This window comes from Sturnira hondurensis, unplaced genomic scaffold, assembly GCF_014824575.4.
Source record: "Sturnira hondurensis isolate 20B ecotype Veracruz unplaced genomic scaffold, ASM1482457v3 Scaffold0022215, whole genome shotgun sequence".
Classification (NCBI taxonomy): Eukaryota; Metazoa; Chordata; class Mammalia; order Chiroptera; family Phyllostomidae; genus Sturnira; species Sturnira hondurensis.
In genome coordinates this window covers 368589-387656 of record NW_028094846.1, presented here as the reverse complement: position 1 = coordinate 387656, position 19068 = coordinate 368589, and the positions used below count along the sequence as shown (strand labels likewise).

The following is a 19068-nucleotide window of genomic DNA, read 5'->3' as shown; positions in this document are numbered from 1 at the left end:
GCTCCTTGTCCAGAACGGTATCACACGCTCTATCCTCGATCACCAGCAACAAATGGGTCCCCAACGTGTGGTCCTTGGACCAGCAGCCTCAGTGTCACCTGGGCACTTGCTAGAAATGTGCATTTTCAGCCCCCACGCCCGAATCAGGAAATCTGAGAGTGAAGCCACCAGTCTGCTCTCCACCAGCCTCTCATGTGACGCCGGAGCAGCTCACATTTGAAAGCCACAGACCTAAACGGGCCCAAAGTCATCTGCTGGCTGAGAAAGGTTCTCCCCACCGCTGGGGCTCAAAGCCACCGCGTATCTGAACAGAATCATGTCTCACTCGCAGCAAAAGAGGGAGAAACAGCCACGGGGCAGCCAACCCCCGGGAAGAGGGGTGCTCTGGTCCCGGTGCCCAGTCTCCTAAGGACACTTAGGCAAAGGACAGACACTGCTCCTCCTGCGCACGCATCCTTCTGCAGCTCCACTATTAAAAAGCGTGGAAGACGCCGAGGGGTGTGTGCACTTGTGTGCCTGTGTGTCTGTGGAATTGTTTTAAAAATCCTGTCACGAAGTGTGCAAGCATACACATCAAAAATGAAGAAGATACAATATGTGCAGGTAGACGTGTGTTTGCGTGGAGACAAGTGTGCAGGGAAAGTTCTGGAAGGACTCACCAGTCCTCTCTGCGGTCTTCCCAAGGAGGGGCGTGGAGCTGGGGGACAGAGATCACTTCCCCTTTTACTTTATTTACCTCTGAATTGCTTCACTTTTTGAACAGCGGGACTCTGTGAGGGACCATATGTGTGTTTTGAAACAAAATGTTCTCAGTCGTGCCTGCAGCAAAGCCCTGGGAACGGACGGGGGGTGGGGGTCGTTACCCACAACAAAGCAGCACGAACCAGCCCTTCCGTCTCCCGTTCAAAACCCAGGTTCCCTCTTGCCGGGGCCCTTCATCTTCCCCGCAGGTTCTGCCTCGTTTGCATGTGAGTAAAAGCGTGGGCTTTCATAATTTATCACTAACTTAGACCCCAGAGGCAGCAATTTGCTAGCTCTGCTTAAAATCCCTCCAGCTCCCAGAAGTTGTCCAGGGGCTTCCACTGGGGGGTGTGGACGACAGTCACTGCTGCCTTCCACGTTGTCGAGAAACCTCCATGGGAACCCGGCTTTCAGAGCCAGAGGACATTTGAGATGGAGAGAGTGGACAGGGTGCGGCCCAGTGACCTCACCACAGACGCAGAAGCAAAGGCCTGGGGAGCAATGAGTGGCTTGACACCAGCCACTGTCATCCCGAAACCAAAACCGGCATCACTTCCCCCCGTCCAGCGCTGTTTTCAAAACACATCACGAGCACGGAACTTGAAGGTTTTGCCAGTTTGGGGAGGGGGGGCGGGGCGTGTGTCTGTGTGTCCTGACGTGAGGCAGTCAGGCTGGCAGGTAGCACCAAACTTCCAGAACACTCTCCCAGGTCAACAGGCCGCGGTGTTTCAACGGCCGCGGGCACAGTCAGCAGACTGTGGCGGAAGTTCCCCACACAACCGCTTTTGTTTCTCTGTGGTTTCCTCCCCTTTTGTGGCCATCGGTCTGTTCCTGGTTTTGGAGTCTCTCTCCCCTCTTCCCCCTGTGTCCTTCTTGGCCGGGGCGGGCGGGCATCTACTTCCTGACCTCTGGGCATATGCATGGCCACCTCCGTCCCTCCCTCGCAGCCTCCCCACCCTCCCCCGCACACACACACTTTTGTATTCTGGAAGTTTCATTTCCTAGCGCTCTCCCTCGTTTGGAGATGAAGCGGGGAACATGCTTCTTAAGTGATTCTGACGCCTGTTGCGTTGGTACTTCAGAGGGTTACTCTACTTCGTTATGAAAGTGAGCGAGTAGGATATTTCCTTAGAAGACCATCGCATGTCTCGGGGCCCCTCTGTGGCCTTCGCTGTTCGCCTCTGTGTGGACGCGTGATGGGAGGGAGTGGCCCTTGCTCCGGCTGACATCCGTTAAGACACAATGGGCCAAGCCGGGCCGGTCTAGCAGACGTGCCTTCTAAGACTCAAGGAAGCCTAAGGAGGAGCGTTGCTCTTCCTCTCCACGAGTCCCTCAAAGACGATGATCTCACCCGTAAGTGGAGCCTCATCAACAAAACAAGTGAGTGAGATAGAAACAGAGACAGGGAAATGAAGAACAAAGTGACCATGACCAGAAGGACGAAGGGAGGGGCATAATGGTGGAAAGAAGGGGAAGAGGCGAGCAAAGGAACACGAACAGAGGACTCACGGGCACAGACAAGGGCGGGGAGTGACTGCGGGGGTGAGTGGGGGGAGGCAATAGGGGAAAATGCAGGACAACTGTAAGTGAACACCACTAAAGTTTTTTAAAAATTCAAAACAATGTGGAAAATGTTGAGCGGTGGGTGTGTTTGTGTGCCTGTGTGTATGTGGGATTATTGTAAAAACTCAAGTTGCAGAAAATCATGTCATGTGTAAACATAAACAACTGAAAATGGACGAAACACACAGGTACAGGCAGAGGCCCGTCTGCACGAATGCAAATGTGCAGGGAAAGTTCTAGAAGGACAGTACGATCTTCTCAGTGGTCATCCTTCGCTTTCTCCACCTGGAGACTGGATCCGTGTCCTCCCCCGCCGCCCCCCCCCCCCGGACTCCTAACTGCCTGACCAGCACGGGCCCTGGGAAGGGGAGCCCTTTGTCACGGCAGCCTCTAAATGAGTCCCAGTCTCCCGCCAAACGCGTCCCAGTCTCGAGGAAAGGTGGAGGGACCACGGATCCCCTCATCGTGGCTCTGATCCCCCAGAATGTCCCCTTCTGGTGCTCCCCCCGCCTTCCCTGGCCTCTGGTGTCACCGGTTATTGGCCACCCTCTCCCCCTCTGTCCTCTCCAGGACGTAAGTCTTTGGGTCTCCCTCCTGCGGAGTCAGTCAGGGCTTCTCACTGGGAGCGAGTCTTCCAGAAACCACAGGCATTAGCAGAGGACAGGGATCTCCTGGGTGGAAAGTGGAGGCGCGTCAGCGGCCCCACCGCGGTGACGACTGAGACCCAGCCATCTCCCTCCCAGGTCGGCATCCCAGAGGAGACTAGCAGGCTGCTCTCCGGCTCCCGTAACAGACACAGTTTGGACAACAGACCTTTATTCCTCGCCGTCCTGGAGGCTGGAGCCCGAGACCCAGGTGTGGGCAGGCCGGCTCCTCCGAGGCCTCTCTCCTGGACGTCCTCCCGGAGTCCCCATGGGCTCGTCCCTCTGTGTGTGTGTCTGTGTCCTCGTCGCTTCCTGTGAGGGCACCAGTCGTACTGGGTTAGGGTCCACTCAAAGTCCTCCCTTTACCTTAGTTGCCCCTTCGAGGCCTGGCCTCCAAACACACTCCCATCCCGAGGCCCTGGGCTTCAACATACGGGTTTCGGGGACACAGTTTAACCCATCGCACTAGCTCAAAGTGGGAAAGGGGGGTCCGGCCCCTTTGGTTTCTCTGTTGAGGCGGCTCACAGTGGGGCTCCCCCAGGGAGAATGGGGTGCGGCTGAGAGGGGGAGGGGCTCCTGGAGAGCCAGGACCACCGCTCACTGCTCCTTCATAACAGAGTCTCAAGAGGACTAGTAATTCATTGAGATGGTTTTTTGTTTTTATTTCATCTTCAGCCAGAAGCAATCAGGCTTCTGTCCCCAGCCGCAGCCCCTGAAATGACGAGGGCAGAGACCACGGCTACTTCCTGGGTGGTGGTACAGCCCTTCACACCAGGAGGGGGCCTCTGGGGGCCAACTTCCTCACTGCCCTGCCTCCCCAATCTGCTCTGTCAGCAACTCTATTTTTGCACACACAGCGAGAGTGGCCGAGTGCCAAGTCTCTGTCCCTGTCCCCTCCCCTGTCCACCCCTTCCACTCCCCCCTCCCCTCTCCCAGTCCCTGGATAGAGAGCGCTCACCCACATTCCATCCCGACCTGCGCCCTCAGGTGGGCTTCCAGGGAGCATTTTGAATTACAGGGAAAACGCACTGTATGTTGTCATTTTTTTTTTTTGAGTTTTAAGAGAAAGTTTCTTGAGAAAGCACAGAGGCAGGTGTGAGCCAGCTGGGCTGCGTGGGCTCAGGAGACAAGCGCCAGAGGCAGCAGAAGGGACCCTGGAGCTCGGGAGGGGGAGGCACAGGCAATGCCCAGGAGGAAGGGGAAAGGGCCCCGGGAAGGCACAGCGCGCTCAGAGAGGGAAAGCACCGACATTTGCATTTTTCCTTGGGAGACGCCCAAAGCGTTTTTCAGTCTAGAACATCAGCGGCGTTGGGGACTCCCAAAGGTGTCCCTGGTGCAGAGCCATCTTCGGGGCTGTGCGTCCAACGCCTCCTCAACATCTCACCCAAAATCACCAGGACCCCCTCACTCCGTTCCCCTCCCTCCACCCAGGCCTGCACCCCCTCCTCTGCCTGCCTGTCACAAGTGCACACCAGCCCTCTGATCCCTGCCACCACCGACACTGAGCGCCACCGGACCCTCCCGCACGCCCCTCCCGCCCGGGCTCACCCACGCCCCGCCCGCTCCGCCCCTGCACGCCTCTCCTCAACAGCCCTTCTGCTCCTACAGGACCCCCTTCTCTCACTGGGGCTGTGACAACAACCCCCGACGACCCCCACCCGCAGCCTCTCCCCTCCCCCTACTTCCAGGCCTGCGGGGGGAGTCCTTTCACCACAGTGTAAACCTGCTGGCGTTGCCTGACAGCCTGACATCTCCACGAACAGTTTCGCACTCTGCGACTCTCCCTCTGAGGGCAGCCCCAGGAAGCAGGCGCTGCTCACCGTGACCCACCGGCCCTCCGGCGTCACCCAGTGACTGAATGGAGGGCCTAGAACGTTCCAGGCTGTGTGTGAAATGCGGGGGCACGGTGGTTGCCGGAGGAACCGGTTCCTGCCCTCAGAGACCTCACGGTCCACAGAAACGACAAGTCCCACAGGAGGCCAGGGGACAGGGGACAGGACACCGGCGTCACAGCCTAACTCAGGGAGCCAGGGAGTCCCACCTCCCCTTTGGCATTTGAAACAATGACCAGCTGGCACGGGTCTGGACAGGGAACCAGCAGCCACCGGGCCATTGTCCTCAACAACTCCTCGGGGTTAAGGCTGCTGTTTTCAGCCCCATTTCACAGAGGGGGAGACTGAGGCCCAAATGGCTTAGGAGCTGAGCTTCTTCTGCCCTCCGTTAACCCACTAGGTGCCGCGTGGTGCCCACTGATCTCGGGTACCAAGCGCAGCTCTGCAGACACACCAGCCACATCATTCTCTTGTGATGCCACCAAGGGTCCTGTCTTCTGTGCGGACTCCTCCCTGGACGGAATGGCCACAGCCGTCTCTGCGCACACACAGCTTTTCACAAATGCTCTCGGAGATGCTTATCCAGAGGTCTTCCCAGGAGAAGCTGGGAGCCCCAGGGACAACACAGCCCAGTGCCTGGCGCTCTGGTGTCTCCAAGAGGGACAGGGCAGGGTAGCAGGGACCAGCCCTCCAAGGGCATCCCCTTCTCTTATTTGCTTGCCTTTGCCCGCCTTAGAAAGTCAGCCCCACCCACCTGGGCAACTCTCCGTGGTGGCTCCCCAAACGCTTCCCACTCCTGGTGGCCAGGCTAACACATCCTTCCTCCCTGGAAGGCCACACCCAGAAGGCGAGTTGGAGAAGTGAGACCTCCCAGAAGGAAAACCGAAGTGAATGCCGTCCGGGGCAGAGAGCCACTGTGACCCCTGGAGGTGCTCTCACTGCAGGGCCCAGACAAGCAGCTGAGGTGGGCGTGGGTCCGCATTTTGCGAGATGTAAATGGAGCCCCCGAGGGGCCGCTCAGGAACCCCTGCCTGGCTGCTCACCAGCATCCATTGGTCCACGGGCCTGCAGGGGAGGGGCAGCTGCAAGAAGGCGTGTGGGGCAGGGATGGGGACAGGGAAGGACAACGAACTCGACCCACAGGCCAGACAAACAACCATCGAAACCTGAGGAGTGGTGTTGGCCACTTCTGGCATGAAAAGGAACATCAGTTCCAAGCAGTTTGGTTTTCTGCCTGATGCCCGGACTGAGGGGGAGGGTAGGCGTGTGGGAGGGTGTGCATGTGCTGACCGCCGGGATCTAGAGAACAGAGTGGACGTCCCCACACCTCCACCTCCCCCACCTTCCCCACCAGCCCTGAGCAGGACGGGCCCCCCTGAGTGGCTGTGGCTTGGCGCAGCCCGGGTGCCACTGGGGTGGAGGTACAGAGCCCCCGGCCTCACCTCCCCTCGCCTCCGACCCCTCAGCCCCCCACCTTTCTGCTCACCCCTTGCTTTCTCCAGAGCCCATTTCTCCGCAACAGCCAAGGTTTCTTTCCAGAGACACTGGGAGCCTTGTGAGTGAATTCACACTGGGAGAGCGAGAAGAAGGCATAGGCATTTTAACTTTGAAAGAAAACATCGGTGGGGATAACACTGGGGTGAGGGGCACCTGTAGGGGTCTCAAGGGCGAAACGCCTGGTCCCTGCACTTCAGCGGCGCCGGGGATTCGGGCCGGGCGGGAAGGAGAAGGTCTGAGGTGCAGGTCCCCAAGGACCGCCCTCACTGGCCCCTGTCTGGTCCCCTGTCTCGGGCTCTCTCCCCTTCTTGGTGCTGGGTGGACCCAGCCCCTCCGGGTGGAGCACGTACCCTGAGATTTCCGAGGGGGCCCCACAGACTGCCACCAGGGCCCACGAGGGACAAGGGGACACGCCTCCACTCAGCTTCCCCTGCAGGCGCCACCCCCACTGCCCAAGGCTCACGTGCCCGAGGTCAGACTCAGCCATCAGTGATGTTCCCAGAGCAGGAGCCTGTTGAGTAAAAGGGGGCGGGGGAGGCCGCTTTACTTCTCCTCAGAAGTCCAGGTCCGCCAGTCGCAGCAGGCGTCCCTCTCAGGGCCAGCATGTGGCAGCTGCTGCCGCCCGCCGCTCTGCTGCTTCTGGGTGAGTCAGAGTGGCCGGCGGGTGGAGACACTCCAGGTGCCTGGGGGTCAGGCCAGGAGCCGGGCCCCTCTGGCGTCTGCAGCCCCGGGTCCAGCTCCCAGGACCAGCCACTGGGGATGCTGGCACTGGTGGCGTGCCGTCAGGAGGCGAAGGGGACGGTGGTGCCCCGGTTCTCAGCACCCCCATCTATGCATGGACCAGAGCGTCTCTCCAGGACTTTTAATGTCTGCTCTTTCCAGGGAGGGGACTTGGGTCCCAGTTGCTTGAAGCTTTCTTTCAGGCAGAGTCGATCCATATCCTTAATCTGGGGGGTTGAACAGGGACCAAGTAAGGGGACGGTGTTGAAAACAGGGGTTTGGGTGGGCCGTGGAGGAGGGGGCTGAAGGCACGGACATTGGAGACCAGCGAGGACAGCCGGCCGTCTGCACGACCTGGTTCCTGGGAACACAGGCGGCTCCAGGGGCAGCCACCCCCGTCTCTGCTCAGGTTCACATCTGTCTTCCCCTTCTGTCCTGCAGCTTCCACGGGCACGTGCACCGGTGAGTCAGCTCTCAGGGTGTCGGACTGACCCCACGGGGCCTGTAGGATGCAGAAGCCATGTGCCGTGGCCACGGCCGGCGGTGGGGGGCGCGGTAGCAGGGGCAATCCCCCCCCCCCACGGGAGGCCTGGCCCTGCGCTTCTCCGGCCGGCCTTCCTGAAGGTGAAGAGCAGCCACAGTGGGGCGGAGAGTCTCCAAGCCAAGAGGCTCTGAGCCGGGGTCTCAGACCGGCGTGGTTTGCAGGGCTGACCCTGGCGCGGCGCCTCCCGGGAGGCAGGGTACGGGCTGCTCACCCCCCACCCTGGCCCACACTGCCTTCTCTCCTCAGGTCTCCCGAAGGCTGAGCTGTCCCTGTACCCTGAGTGGGACAGGCTTCTCGAGATGGACTCCGTGACACTGACGTGCCGGGGGAACTACACGGAAGAGGACAAATCCACACGGTGGTGGCACAATGGGACCCTCCTGCCCAACCAGGCCTCCAGCCACTTCATCGCGTCGGCCCGGGTGAACAACAGTGGGGAGTACCAGTGTCAGACCAGCCGCTCCGAGCTCAGCCGTCCAGTGCGGCTCCAAGTTGTCGCCGGTGAGCGGGTGATGGGGAGAGGGGGGTCGCCAATAGCCGGTGACACCAGAGGCCAGGAAGGCTGGGGGAGCACCAGAGGGGACATTCTGGGGGGTCAGAGCCGCGATGAGGGGATCCGTGGTCCCTCTGCCTTGCTGGAGGGCACTGTGTCAAACCTGGCGGTGGCAGGGGCAAAACTGCTGCCCCCCCCCCCCAGTCACAGGAGCAGTGGCCACGGAGGACACCAGCGCCCCCCGCCCCCTGTTGCCCTGCTCGCTGGCTCTGAGCTCACTAGTCCTTCTCGTGCACATGAATGAGTCTGTTCTCAGACCTCTCTGTCCTCCTCAGGCTCTGACACACAAAGCCCAAGCTGTCCCCACTCATGGCCGAGCCACCCATCTCGGTCCCGTCAACGCCACACACAGACTCACAGCGTGACTGGGCTGCCTGCGGTCCTCCTGGCACCCGGAGGCGCCGTCAGCCTCTGGGTGGGACGAAAGGCTGTGTGCCCTCCACAGCCCCCAGGCACCACAGGCAGGCCGGGAGTGTGGAGGCGGGATCTCTGTGGGGTGACACCCTGTCCCTGCCCCTGGGACCGTGACCACACTGACACCCTGGCTGGGCTTGGAGGGGGAGGGGGCCCAGGGCAGGCGGACGCACAGGAGGGCTCCATGGGGCTGGGCCCCTGCAGCTGGTTTTGGGGGCTCCTTAGCCGCTGGCTGCCCACTGGGCTGACATCTCACAGAAGCTGAAGGAAGGGCACCTGCTGCCCCCCAGGAGAGAGATGGCACCTCCAATCGAATAAAATGGGGCTTCACCAACAGGCAGCAAGAGAATAATCAACTCTGGGGGTTGTTGGTTGGCCTGGAGCTTGGCTCGGGGGCCCGGCTTCTGAAGTCCAGTTGGGGAGGACCGTGTTAAACCGCACAGGGCCACCCACATCCCCAGGCCAGTCCTGGTCCCCTCCCCCCACACCTCACTTTTCTCCGCTGAGGCACCTTCCTCTTCCTGACTTTCTCTGGGCAGAACCCCTCCGACCCGTTCTCTCCGCCCCCGAGTCCTGGGATCTTAGACGGTGTCACACTCGCTGCTTTCTGTTGCGATTGTTTCTGAGTCACTCGGAGGTCAGGATCGTGTGGTGCAGTTCCCGGGGTACCCCCAGTCTGCACAACCCTGGTGCATATTCGATGAAATATCTGTCCCGCGAACGTTCACTGAGTATGTGGGGGGCAGACTGGGACCAGTGTGTTCCGGAAAGGCCACCAGAGCAGGTCAGGGCGCGAGGTCTGGCGGCACCTCTCAGCCACCGCGTGTGACGCTAAGATAACCCATCTCTGCTCACACGGCACGTGGGCATATAGGCACGGGACCTCTTTTGATAAATGGTATCTCTTCATAAATAATGGAGGCTACCTTCTGCTTGGCAAATATTCCAGGTAGAGAATTTTCATGTTCACCAATTTTGTTGAGCATGAAAGAGTTGATTTTTTAAAGTAAGTTTTATTGTTTTGTTCTTACAAACCTCATTGCATTTTCAAAAATGCGTAAAAGTAAAAGGAAGAAAATTAAAACAATCCACCGGCCCCTCCCCCCACCCCAGGAAACCCGTTAATATTTAAAAAGAAAGGGTGTGATCCTCTGTGTTCGGCTTCTGTGAGCATACACTTTTTGCTTCCCGTCTTTCTCACTAAACACCGCCTCACGACTGTTTCTCGTTTCCATTTCACACTTTGTCTGCAGCTTACCTGCGATTGTCCAGGTCTGCGCGCCGGCCGGGTTCCCTCCGTGTGGAATGTGGTCGCTGGGCGAGGCAGCTGTGGGTCTGTGAGCACCGCGTGCTGGAGGCGGCGGTCTTTTTGCTCTTGAAGGCTGAGCTCAGGGGTGCAGATGGGCTCACGGAGGCCCGGTGGCCCTCAGACACCCCCAGGTCCCAAGGGCACACCCGTCTCTCTCCTCCTTGACCTTCAGATTGAGCTGTCCCTCACAGCACCTGCAGCCACTCCCCCGGCCGCCCAGGGACCCGGCTGCTGCAGAGTCTTTCCGTGTCTCCGCAAACTGTCTGTTCCTTCTGGGACTGCCTTTCCTTTAAGGAGGCAGATCACCATGGTCAAGTGCAACTTTGACTCTTGCATCTAGACCACTCTGGGCCCATTGCCGCCTGCCTTCACACACCGAGGGCAGCCCTGCACCCTGTGGACGGTGTCTCGCCTGCCTTGTCGCGGAGTCGCTCTGCCCTGGCTGTGGTTCTCACTCTGTGTCTGCCCGTCTACCCCCCTTAGACAGAGGTCTTGGTGTGGCTCAAGCTCTCACGCAGGTCTGGAGGGTTGGCGGGGGGCTTTTTCCTTTGGGGGGCTTGTAGGAAGGGCTCCCCGTCCACTGTCCACCTGGGGATCTGGTGGCCAGGGCCCCACCAAGGGTAAGTTGTGCCCGTCACCGAGGCCTCCGGGGCCCGTGTCTTTCAGCCTGGCTGGTGCTCCAGGCCCGGCGCTGGGTGGTCCAGGCAGGGGAGCCCCTCGTGCTGAGGTGCCACAGCTGGAAGAACTTGACGGTCTACAGGGTCCAGTTTTTCCAGAACGGCAGAGGCAAGAAGTTTTCTCGCCAGAACTCTGAGTTCCACATCTCACCGGCGACAGGCGAGCACAACGGCTCCTACTTCTGCCGGGGGATGATCAGGGACCGGCGGAACGAGTCTTCCGAGGCCGTGCAAGTCCTCGTGCTCGGTGAACTGGGTGAGGCCCGGGGGGACCCCCGCTGGGCAGCGGCAAAGCTACGGGCCTCTCTGAGCCCCAGTTTCTGTGACAGAGACGGGGGCGTGTATCGGGCTCCCCCTGGGCCACACGCTGGGCTAAGTGTCTCCTTCTCTGGGACCCCCCCACCCCCACCCTCTGACCATGTGATGGGAAGGGGACCATCAGCTCCCAGACACAGAGGAAGGAACTAAGGAGGAAAAGAGGGGGCCATTAACTTGCCCCTCAGGTCGCACCTGATAAAATGAAAGAATCAGACAGGCACCCCTGTGCTGAGAGATGTTTGCCCGCTTTCTGTGGAGCGCCCCGGGGAGGAGGGGGTCAGAGGCCCTGCCCCCCCCCACACACACGGTGCTCCTGGACTCCCCGGTGTCAGTAACATCCCCTGTATCCAGACCGAGACTGCACAGTAAGACAGCGGAGACACACACCTTTGGGGACTTTAACAAAACAAAGCCAGGATTCGTGTGACAATAATTCCATTGCAATTTCAGTTTAAAGTCAACACTCTCAACAGGTGAGGGAAAGATGGGGGCAAATAATGAAGCAAATGGGCCAGAATGCCAGCAATTAGTAAATGTAGGTAATATATATATATATATATATAGAGAGAGAGAGAGAGAGAGTTCATCATATTATTCTGGTAACTTCTCCTAAGTTTGCAATTAAATCAAAGTTAAGAGTTAAAAACTTGAGATTAAAAATCCAACCTAATATTACCAGTTTGTAGACAGCAGCGAGGAATGAGTTTTCAGGAACAACAGCAAGGGCCAAGAGAGTAAGAACCGACAAGTCCCACCTCGCTCTCTTCTGGGCGGGGGATCAGTTCCTGCGCCTCTCGGCGAAGAAACAGTGTCAGTTTTCCTGCCAGTAAGTAGCACATTCCAAAAGTAGCACATTTTCAGATTTCCTTTACTGACAACGAACCACACAATGAGTGTCGTTTTCAGATGCAAGATAAAGTTCCTGAGTTGAGACATGATATTCTCACACCAACTTGAACTGTGACAACCTTTACAAATTCACACCAAACCCAACACCCTCACTCGCTCGCTTCCCCAGGCGCAATCTCCCTGGGACAGGAAGCTGCTTCTGCTGTGGTTTGGAGGGCCGTGCCCCAGGGGGCAGCTCCCGTGCAGGGGTGGGGGTGGGGGGACAGCCTAGGAGGAAGCGAAGGCTTCCTGCAGACGCCGCTGCCCCTGAGAACCCAGCTCGGCCACTGTCAGTAGGACCTCCGCTGAGGAAGGACCTCGTTCTCGATCCCAAATTTCTGCCCTGACAGCTGCCGTTCTCCTGCCCCTCTGCCTGTCCTCACAGGTGTGGCAATCCCACCTGCTCCACCGGGGAAGCTGGTTACCATCAGCCTGCTGCTGGGACTCCTGTTCGCCGTGGACACCGGGCTGTATTTCTCTGTGCGGAGAGACCTCCAAAACGCATTGAGGAAAAGGAGGAATGACAAAGTCACGTGGAGCAAGAGCCCCGAGGACAAGCAGGAGCAATGAAGACAGAATCTTTGAACCCCTTGCTGTCTTCCCCACGCCACCCACCTCCGGGAAGAACAGGAAATCTGCACCTCAGAGTCCGGCTGAGGGCCCTTCGCCCAACCCTATTTTCCTTGGCCTCCAATGAAAAAGAAAGGCCTGATTTTTAAAAATACTGTCATTTTTAGTGCTCGATCTGGTTTCTAAAGTTTGCTTTTGATTACAGTTGACATACACTTTTAGGTTAGTTTTTGGTGTACAGCATTGTGATTCCACAATTAATATACTTTACAAAGCAACCCCAAAGGGCTTGTGACCCCCAGGGGCAACCTGGGGAGCCCCTGGGGGCTGCTGCATTCCCAGGACTTGAGGTCCCAGAGCCACACAGCCCCCTGTCCCAGCCCCCTGTCCCAGCCCCCTGTCCCAGCCCCTGTCCTTGCCAAGCAGCAGTACAGTCTCCAATGGCGACCCTTGATGTGTGAACGTTTTCCTTAAGTAACTGGAGACACAGATGCGGGCGCTCACGACTGAGTGGCAGCTGGACCGTGGTCGGTGCCCTGCTGCAAGGCTGGTGCTGTCAGGGCGCCCTGAAACTCCTCAGACTATGGGGACTGCTGAGGAGTCTGGAAGAGACAGCAGAGTCCACGAAGGGTGTAGCTAAGAAAGAGCAGGGTGGTCCAGGACAGACGGGGGCACACCCCGCTGGGGCGTCTCCCTAGAAAACAGGGGGCCTGAGTAAAATCTAAGTTTGCAGTCGGAACTGGGGGACAGTGGCTGTCAGAACTGGGATGGTGTCCTCATGTGTGATGAGCACTCTTCACATCCTGAGGAGAAATGGTCCCAGGATGGGGGCTGGGGCAGGAACAGGGGAGAGAAAACACAGAGCCACCCCTGTGCCCTGGGAAGGAGAGATGCATCGCAGTCCCCAACTCGGATCGGTGAGCAGACGTCACTGGTCTGCACCGAGAAAGCGCAACAAGAAAGAGTCAGCCAGGGAAGGGATGGGCAGCTGAGAACACTTTGCTGGCCAGGGTGGTAGGAATGTGAGGGCAGAGGGGAGGGGACAGAGAACCAGCTTCTCTGTTGCACTAATTGAGGTCTGGCTTTGCTCACCTGGGCATCAGACAACCGCTAGAGGACCAGACTGAATGTACTAAACCCCACCCAGTTCAGCTGTGACATTCCAGTCCCTGGGCTCCTGAAAGAAGGCCACAGCTCTGTCTTCCTGCCTTCCCAGTTTCCGGCAGATCGGTTTTTGACTCTGGTAAAGCGTTTTACAACCCACCGCCTGCTCCTCTCAGGCAGAGGATGGAAAACCCCCACGACATTAAAACCCCCACGCCAAACCCTTCTCACCTCCTGTTCGCCCCGGGTGATGGACACCCCTCTCCATCAGCAGCGTCCCGCCACAGCTCCTAGGACCGGGTCCGCTGGCTCGTTCACCAAAGGCGCACAGGGGTCCTCTGCAGGCGCAGGGATGGGCAGATGAGGAGGGGGGCAGAGGTGGACGTGACGGAGAAGGCACGGGTGGGAAGGGGGCAGGGCCTGAGCAGAGGTTGCTGCGGGAGCCTGGACGGCACTCCGGCCGCAGCCAGTGCACGTGGAAACCTTGGACATTTGGCTCACTTGCGTGGCGCCACGCCGTGCCCAGCTTGAGTTTAGGTGCTGGAGACCTAGGGAGGGACAGCACAGGGTCACTCTGGGGCGGGGGTGGGGGGCTGTTATCCTAGTGGGAAAACCGCCTGCGGGAGGAGAGTGCGGAGGCCTCATCTCGGGGGTGCTGGTGGAGGACGAGTGGGACTTGCCAGGCTCGGTCCAGCCACGAGCGAAGATTCAATGGCCAAGAGAGTCGTGGGCCTGGAGGGGGGTCGGGGGGAGGGCGGGGAGCCTGTCCGGATCCTGCGGGCCACCGAGGGTCTGGGCGCCTTGGCCGCCCCTCCGCCAGCGTTGGCAGGACGCGAGCGAGGACAGTAGGAGACCAGCCCTCCGGGAAGGGAGGCAGAGCCCCTCCGCTGGCCGAGCGCGGGCCCAGGTCCCGGCCCCGCGGGTTCACGAGTTCCGAGCGCGCCTCCCAAAAGAGGCTGCAGGTGTCGTGAAGGAGACCCAGAGGCTCAAAACAGAGGCGCGCGTCCCTGGGTGGGCTCGAACCACCAACCTTTCGGTTAACAGCCGAACGCGCTAACCGATTGCGCCACAGAGACAGGCGAGCGTTGGTGCCGCCGCCAAGTCATTTCAGTGAAGAACCCCGTCGCAGCGTCACTTCCCCAAACCGCGGGGGACGGTGCAGCTGCCGCGCAAGCTCGTCAGGTCCGCTCCCGCGCGGTCACCTGTCACCTGCTGGGGTCACGAGGCTCAGAAGGGGCGCGGCGAGGAGGAAAGGACCTCAGAGCCCGAGGCGGGCGTTCCCCAGGGATCCCGCAGTCCCCTGGTTTCGCTGGGATGTTTCCTGAATTCGTGTGCACAGGGGCGAGTATTAACGCACGAGAATTTTACTGTGAAAGTGTAAAATACCAACGGTGTCCTGAAAAGTATAAAGTCGAAGGAAGGGAGCCTAACACCCCGAACGGTTCCCCCGCCGCAGCTGCTCTGAGCGGACGCCCCTGCGGTTTACAGACTTCCCCGGAGGCCGAGACCCCTTTTCCAGAGTCTCCCACCGGGGCGCCCGCTCAGCGCCCCCGAGCGAGCGGAGAGAAGCTCCCGCCTCGGTCCCTGGGACGATTCACCGCCACAGGCGACTTGCATCGCGCCCCGCCCCCCGCCCCGGGAGTCTCCAGCCGCGGGCCACACCAGTTCCTGCCGCAGGGGCACGGGCCGCGCTGCGTCGCCGGGTCCAGGCCCCTCCGAAGCCCCCGCGCAGAACCTCCCTCCTCGACCCGCGCCGCCACCGCGCCCAGCGCCGGTGGGAGCCTTCGGCCTCGTCCCGTAAAATGAAAATGCCCCGTTCGGGGAAAGCGCGCCCGCAAGTAAATCTCTGGTACCTTCGGCTGACCTTTGACCTGGGTGCGGGCGGGGCAGAGACCCCCGGAGGCCGCGGTGGAAACACTGGCCAAGAGGGCGCAGGCTCCGCGGCCCAGCAGAGAGCCGAAGCGCTGCCGCCCCGCAGGGGACGAAATCCCTGGAAACGGCGAAACCGCTGCGGTAGGGAGCCGTGAGGCACAACACAATGAAGGCAGCTAAATCGTGTTTCAGACTATTACCTAATGAGTGTCGACTTTTCCACATTGCAAATAAACACTCAAGTACCGTAGGGTGTTGTGTTGGGTTTTTTGGGGGGCGCGGCGGGGCGGGACAGGCACAGTATGATTCCCAGTTTGCACTTGCAAATGCCCGAGATAAACTTACAGCAAAATATTAGTAAGGATTTTCCGGATGATAAAGGTACGTCTGGCCTTTCTTTCTTTGTGATGTGTTTATTCTCCACGTTTTGCACAAGGATTATGCAGTACGACTATACGTCCAGGAAAAACACCTCTTTAAAAATGAGCGTGGGCTGTGTGCTCTGTCCCGACAAGAAGCGGCCCGGGGCAGCTGAATAACGTGCGCAAAAGCAAACCATCCATCGGCGGCGAAAGCAGGGCTCCGTCAGACTGGCCCTCGCGTTGCTGTACAGTCTGTACGGACCTGGAAGCTTCGTTTATTCCCCAAAACCGAGGTGGCAGAGGCCGCGCCGCCAGTTCGTGCGCACCTGAGGGCGCAGGTCGTCGGGGCGAGAGGAGGACGAGAAGGAAAGGCCGGGAGCGCTCGGAGCGCGCGGCTGACGGCGGAACCGGTGCCCTGGAGGTCCGGTCCCAGGGCGGCAGGACAGGGGGACGCGGGACTGCAGGGTCAGTGGTCTGGCGCGTCTCGCCGTCAGGGCCAAAGCGCACCCACCGCGACGGTCGCCCATTGTCCCCGATGTTCTCAGGTGAGAGACGAGCCCTCGGAGAAAACCTGGAGTTGTGTTCGGGTTGTTTCCGCCTAGGGAGAATTTGGACAAAGTTCTGGAGAGGAGTGGAAAAGAGAAAAACAAAAAACAAAAGGAACTTGTGCCTCCCCGTCGGGGAATCGAACCCCGGTCTCCCGCGTGACAGGCGGGGATACTCACCACTATACTAACGAGGAAAACCGCGAGCGAGTGCTGAAACTCAGGGCTTATAAAGCTACTTACAAGTTTGCAGGCACTGACCTAGGTTGCTGCTAAAGTTGCATTTCGTTGTGTAGATCGCGTGACAACCGAAACGTTATAGGAGTCGGACAGAAATTTAAATTTCTTAATGGCCACGTTAAAAAGTCAGCAGAAGCAGCTAATCATTTCCACACTTAACCCAGCATATGCAAAATGTCGTACACATTAATTAGATTTTGTTCATACTTAGTCTTCACACAGGCACGTGTGCTACGCTCGCACACAACACAACTGAGCTTGGAGGGTCATTTTTCAAGCGAGAAGCTTGAAAAATGGACTTAGATGTCACCCACTTGTCGATGGAAGGAATGGGCTCATACCACCGAGCTGCTCCGAACGAGCTCAGAGATCACCAGGAAATGAATTGAGGGTGGGTTTAAGGACGTCCATCTACTCAATTCAGTGAACAAACTGCACTTGCTGGGACTCCGGGCGATTGCGGCTTACAGATTCACCCCTCCCCCACCCCCGAGACCAGCGTTTGAAAAATGACAAATAGGGAAAGAATGAACCTGGGGTGTTGCGAGGAAAAGGTTGCGTTGGCCGGGAATCGAACCCGGGTCAACTGCTTGGAAGGCAGCTATGCTCACCACTATACCACCAACGCCGTACGACAAGTTCTCCCAGAATGCTGTACATGAGCGTAGCATGGACCGTGCACCTTCCGCATCTGTTTCCCGGTGTCCTGTCTGTAACTGCGAGGCGCCCTCTCGCAAGACGCACTCCGCCCACCTTCCGCCTGTGGTCTCCGCTGCGGGGAGCCCCAGCAATGAGTTCGCCGGGAGTCTCACTTCAACAACGATTTGCGGCGGAAGGTCGAGGGAGACCGCCGGGAAGGGACCCACCAGGCATGGATCGGCCCCACCGGAGACGGGGCTCAGGGAGAAGGAGTCTTAACCAAATAGGATGTGCTGAGGAAATAAGAAAGAGGGCTTGGAGGCAGTTTTACTTTCCCTGCTTCGCCAAAGAGTTCAGGGACGATCCTACTTCATGTGAAACTATAAATAAACTCCGCACTAAGGCATCCTGACGTCATGACGCAGCACGCTAAGAAAATTTTAAAATTAAATAAGAAAAAGGGTACTCTCAGAGTCAGGATGGCCGAGCGGTCTAAGGCGCTGCGTTCAGGTCGCAGTCTCCCCTGGAGGCGTGGGTTCGAATCCCACTCCTGACAGTACTCTGCTTTTCTTGCTTCCTTTTTTCCCCCAAGCAACAACAGGAATTCACGGAGAAAGGACTATGAATCAATCACCACCTGTTCATCCTGCATATCTACCTGTGACAGTTGTACTGCCGGTGAATATACAAAAGGACTTTTTTTTTCTCTAGGCCGGAGACTAGGCTACGAAATCAGGGAGCAGTTGAGACTAATGTACATCCCTGTAAAATTTTTTTTTTCCTTTAGATTCCAGCTTCTCAGTGCCTATTTATCGATTTCTTTATTCGACAGCGATGCACTGAGCTTTTTCCATACACCAGATACACCCCGGTAGGCCAAAAGACTCCTCTGACAGAAAGAAAAGGCCTCACCCCAGGGCCCTTCGTCTGCTGCAGTTGGCCAGACTTTCCGCGCACATGCTGGTGTCAAAGCCTCAGGCTCCCCGCCCCGACCCACTCCCACCACCAGCTCTAACTCCAGTCGCCTTGCGCCGCCACCAAAAGCAGGAAAGAACTCACCAGACAGAACGGGGTTGGGTGGAGTCACAAAGATAAGGCCTTGGAGTTGCTTGTTTTAACTCCTTTTTCTTGAAGATCTCAAATAAGCCATCCTCTGCTTGGGGAGCAGCTGACTATGGGGAAATCTCATCTTTTGGGGAAGACGGAGAACTGTCAAGCCCAAGAGTTTGGATGTGTGAGGTCCTTAAGTGTGAGAGTGGAAGGACCTTTGGTTGATTAGTGAAAGTCTGCCAAACTGCATTCTTTGTTATTTACTAGACTACGGCCTTGGGGAATGCCTTGGATTTTTCTGAGCCTTCCTTTGCTTGTAGTAACTCGTAGGAAGAGTCGCTGTATTAGTGAGGTAACCTGGGAGCTCATTAGAAATGCAGACCTCAGACCTCGGCATCCGCGATATATGTCCCAGATGCGTATTAAGTGTGCTTGGCCCTGGGCTATCCCCTCGGTCTTTGCTCAAGTTGATGTTGAACTTGCCCCATCCTGTCCCCGTTTCTCACCAGGCTCCCTTGACTCAGGATTATGTGAGCACTGGCACTGTCAGACCCTGTGCTAAAGGCCTAAAAAGTTAAACTGCAAAGTGTGGACTGCAGACGACGGTGGCGCGCTCACAGGAGACACGAAGAAAGCAGGCGCGATTGGACCTGAGCCACGAGATCAAGGCAACGCCTCCAGTGGTGAACCGAGGGGACTCCCCAAACCCGCGGGTGTGGTGCGATGAGACAGGCACTCGCCCCAGGCCATCCTTCCCACACATCGGTCGGATCACCAAGAAAGCCAGAGGAGCCCAGACGGAGGGCGGGCCAGGACCCACGTGGACTCGGCAGCAGTGGGAGCCCGCGGCTCGGGCAGCTCTGGAAGCTTGTTACTAATCCCACCAGGAGTTTAGTCGTTCTGTTTTAAAGTCTGCACACTGTTTGGCCTGGAAACAGACGAGCGCTCTTCTAAAGGGGGTGGACGCCAGAGACGGGAGGGGATGC

The 19068-nt window shown here is 58.4% G+C and overlaps 1 protein-coding gene and 4 non-coding genes across 6 annotated transcripts; 2 read left to right on the top strand and 3 right to left on the bottom strand.

Annotated features, from left to right (window-relative positions):
- The first annotated feature begins 6789 nt into the window (after nt 1–6789).
- On the top strand, nt 6790–12491 carry LOC118979169 (low affinity immunoglobulin gamma Fc region receptor III-like). Of its 2 annotated transcripts, XM_037035155.1 has the most exons (6): nt 6790–6920; nt 7439–7451; nt 7740–7747; nt 7785–8042; nt 10484–10741; nt 12086–12491. In XM_037035155.1, the coding sequence occupies exons 1-6, from the start codon at nt 6881–6883 to the stop codon at nt 12268–12270; spliced, it is 762 nt and encodes a 253-aa protein (XP_036891050.1). In that variant the 5' UTR covers nt 6790–6880; the 3' UTR covers nt 12271–12491. The 2 variants fall into 2 exon arrangements, with proteins under 2 accessions (XP_036891050.1, XP_036891051.1); XM_037035156.1 differs by lacking the exon at nt 7740–7747 and having other exon boundaries at nt 7439–7459.
- Nucleotides 12492–14376: 1885 nt separating this feature from the next.
- Nucleotides 14377–14450, bottom strand: TRNAN-GUU (transfer RNA asparagine (anticodon GUU)). The gene has a single exon. It is a non-coding gene; the product is annotated as a tRNA-Asn (tRNA).
- A 1828-nt stretch (nt 14451–16278) lies between these two features.
- TRNAD-GUC (transfer RNA aspartic acid (anticodon GUC)) lies at nt 16279–16350 on the bottom strand. Its single transcript has one exon. It is a non-coding gene; the product is annotated as a tRNA-Asp (tRNA).
- A 599-nt stretch (nt 16351–16949) lies between these two features.
- TRNAG-UCC (transfer RNA glycine (anticodon UCC)) lies at nt 16950–17021 on the bottom strand. The gene has a single exon. It is a non-coding gene; the product is annotated as a tRNA-Gly (tRNA).
- Nucleotides 17022–17505: 484 nt separating this feature from the next.
- On the top strand, nt 17506–17588 carry TRNAL-CAG (transfer RNA leucine (anticodon CAG)). The gene has a single exon. It is a non-coding gene; the product is annotated as a tRNA-Leu (tRNA).
- Nucleotides 17589–19068: the final 1480 nt, after the last annotated feature.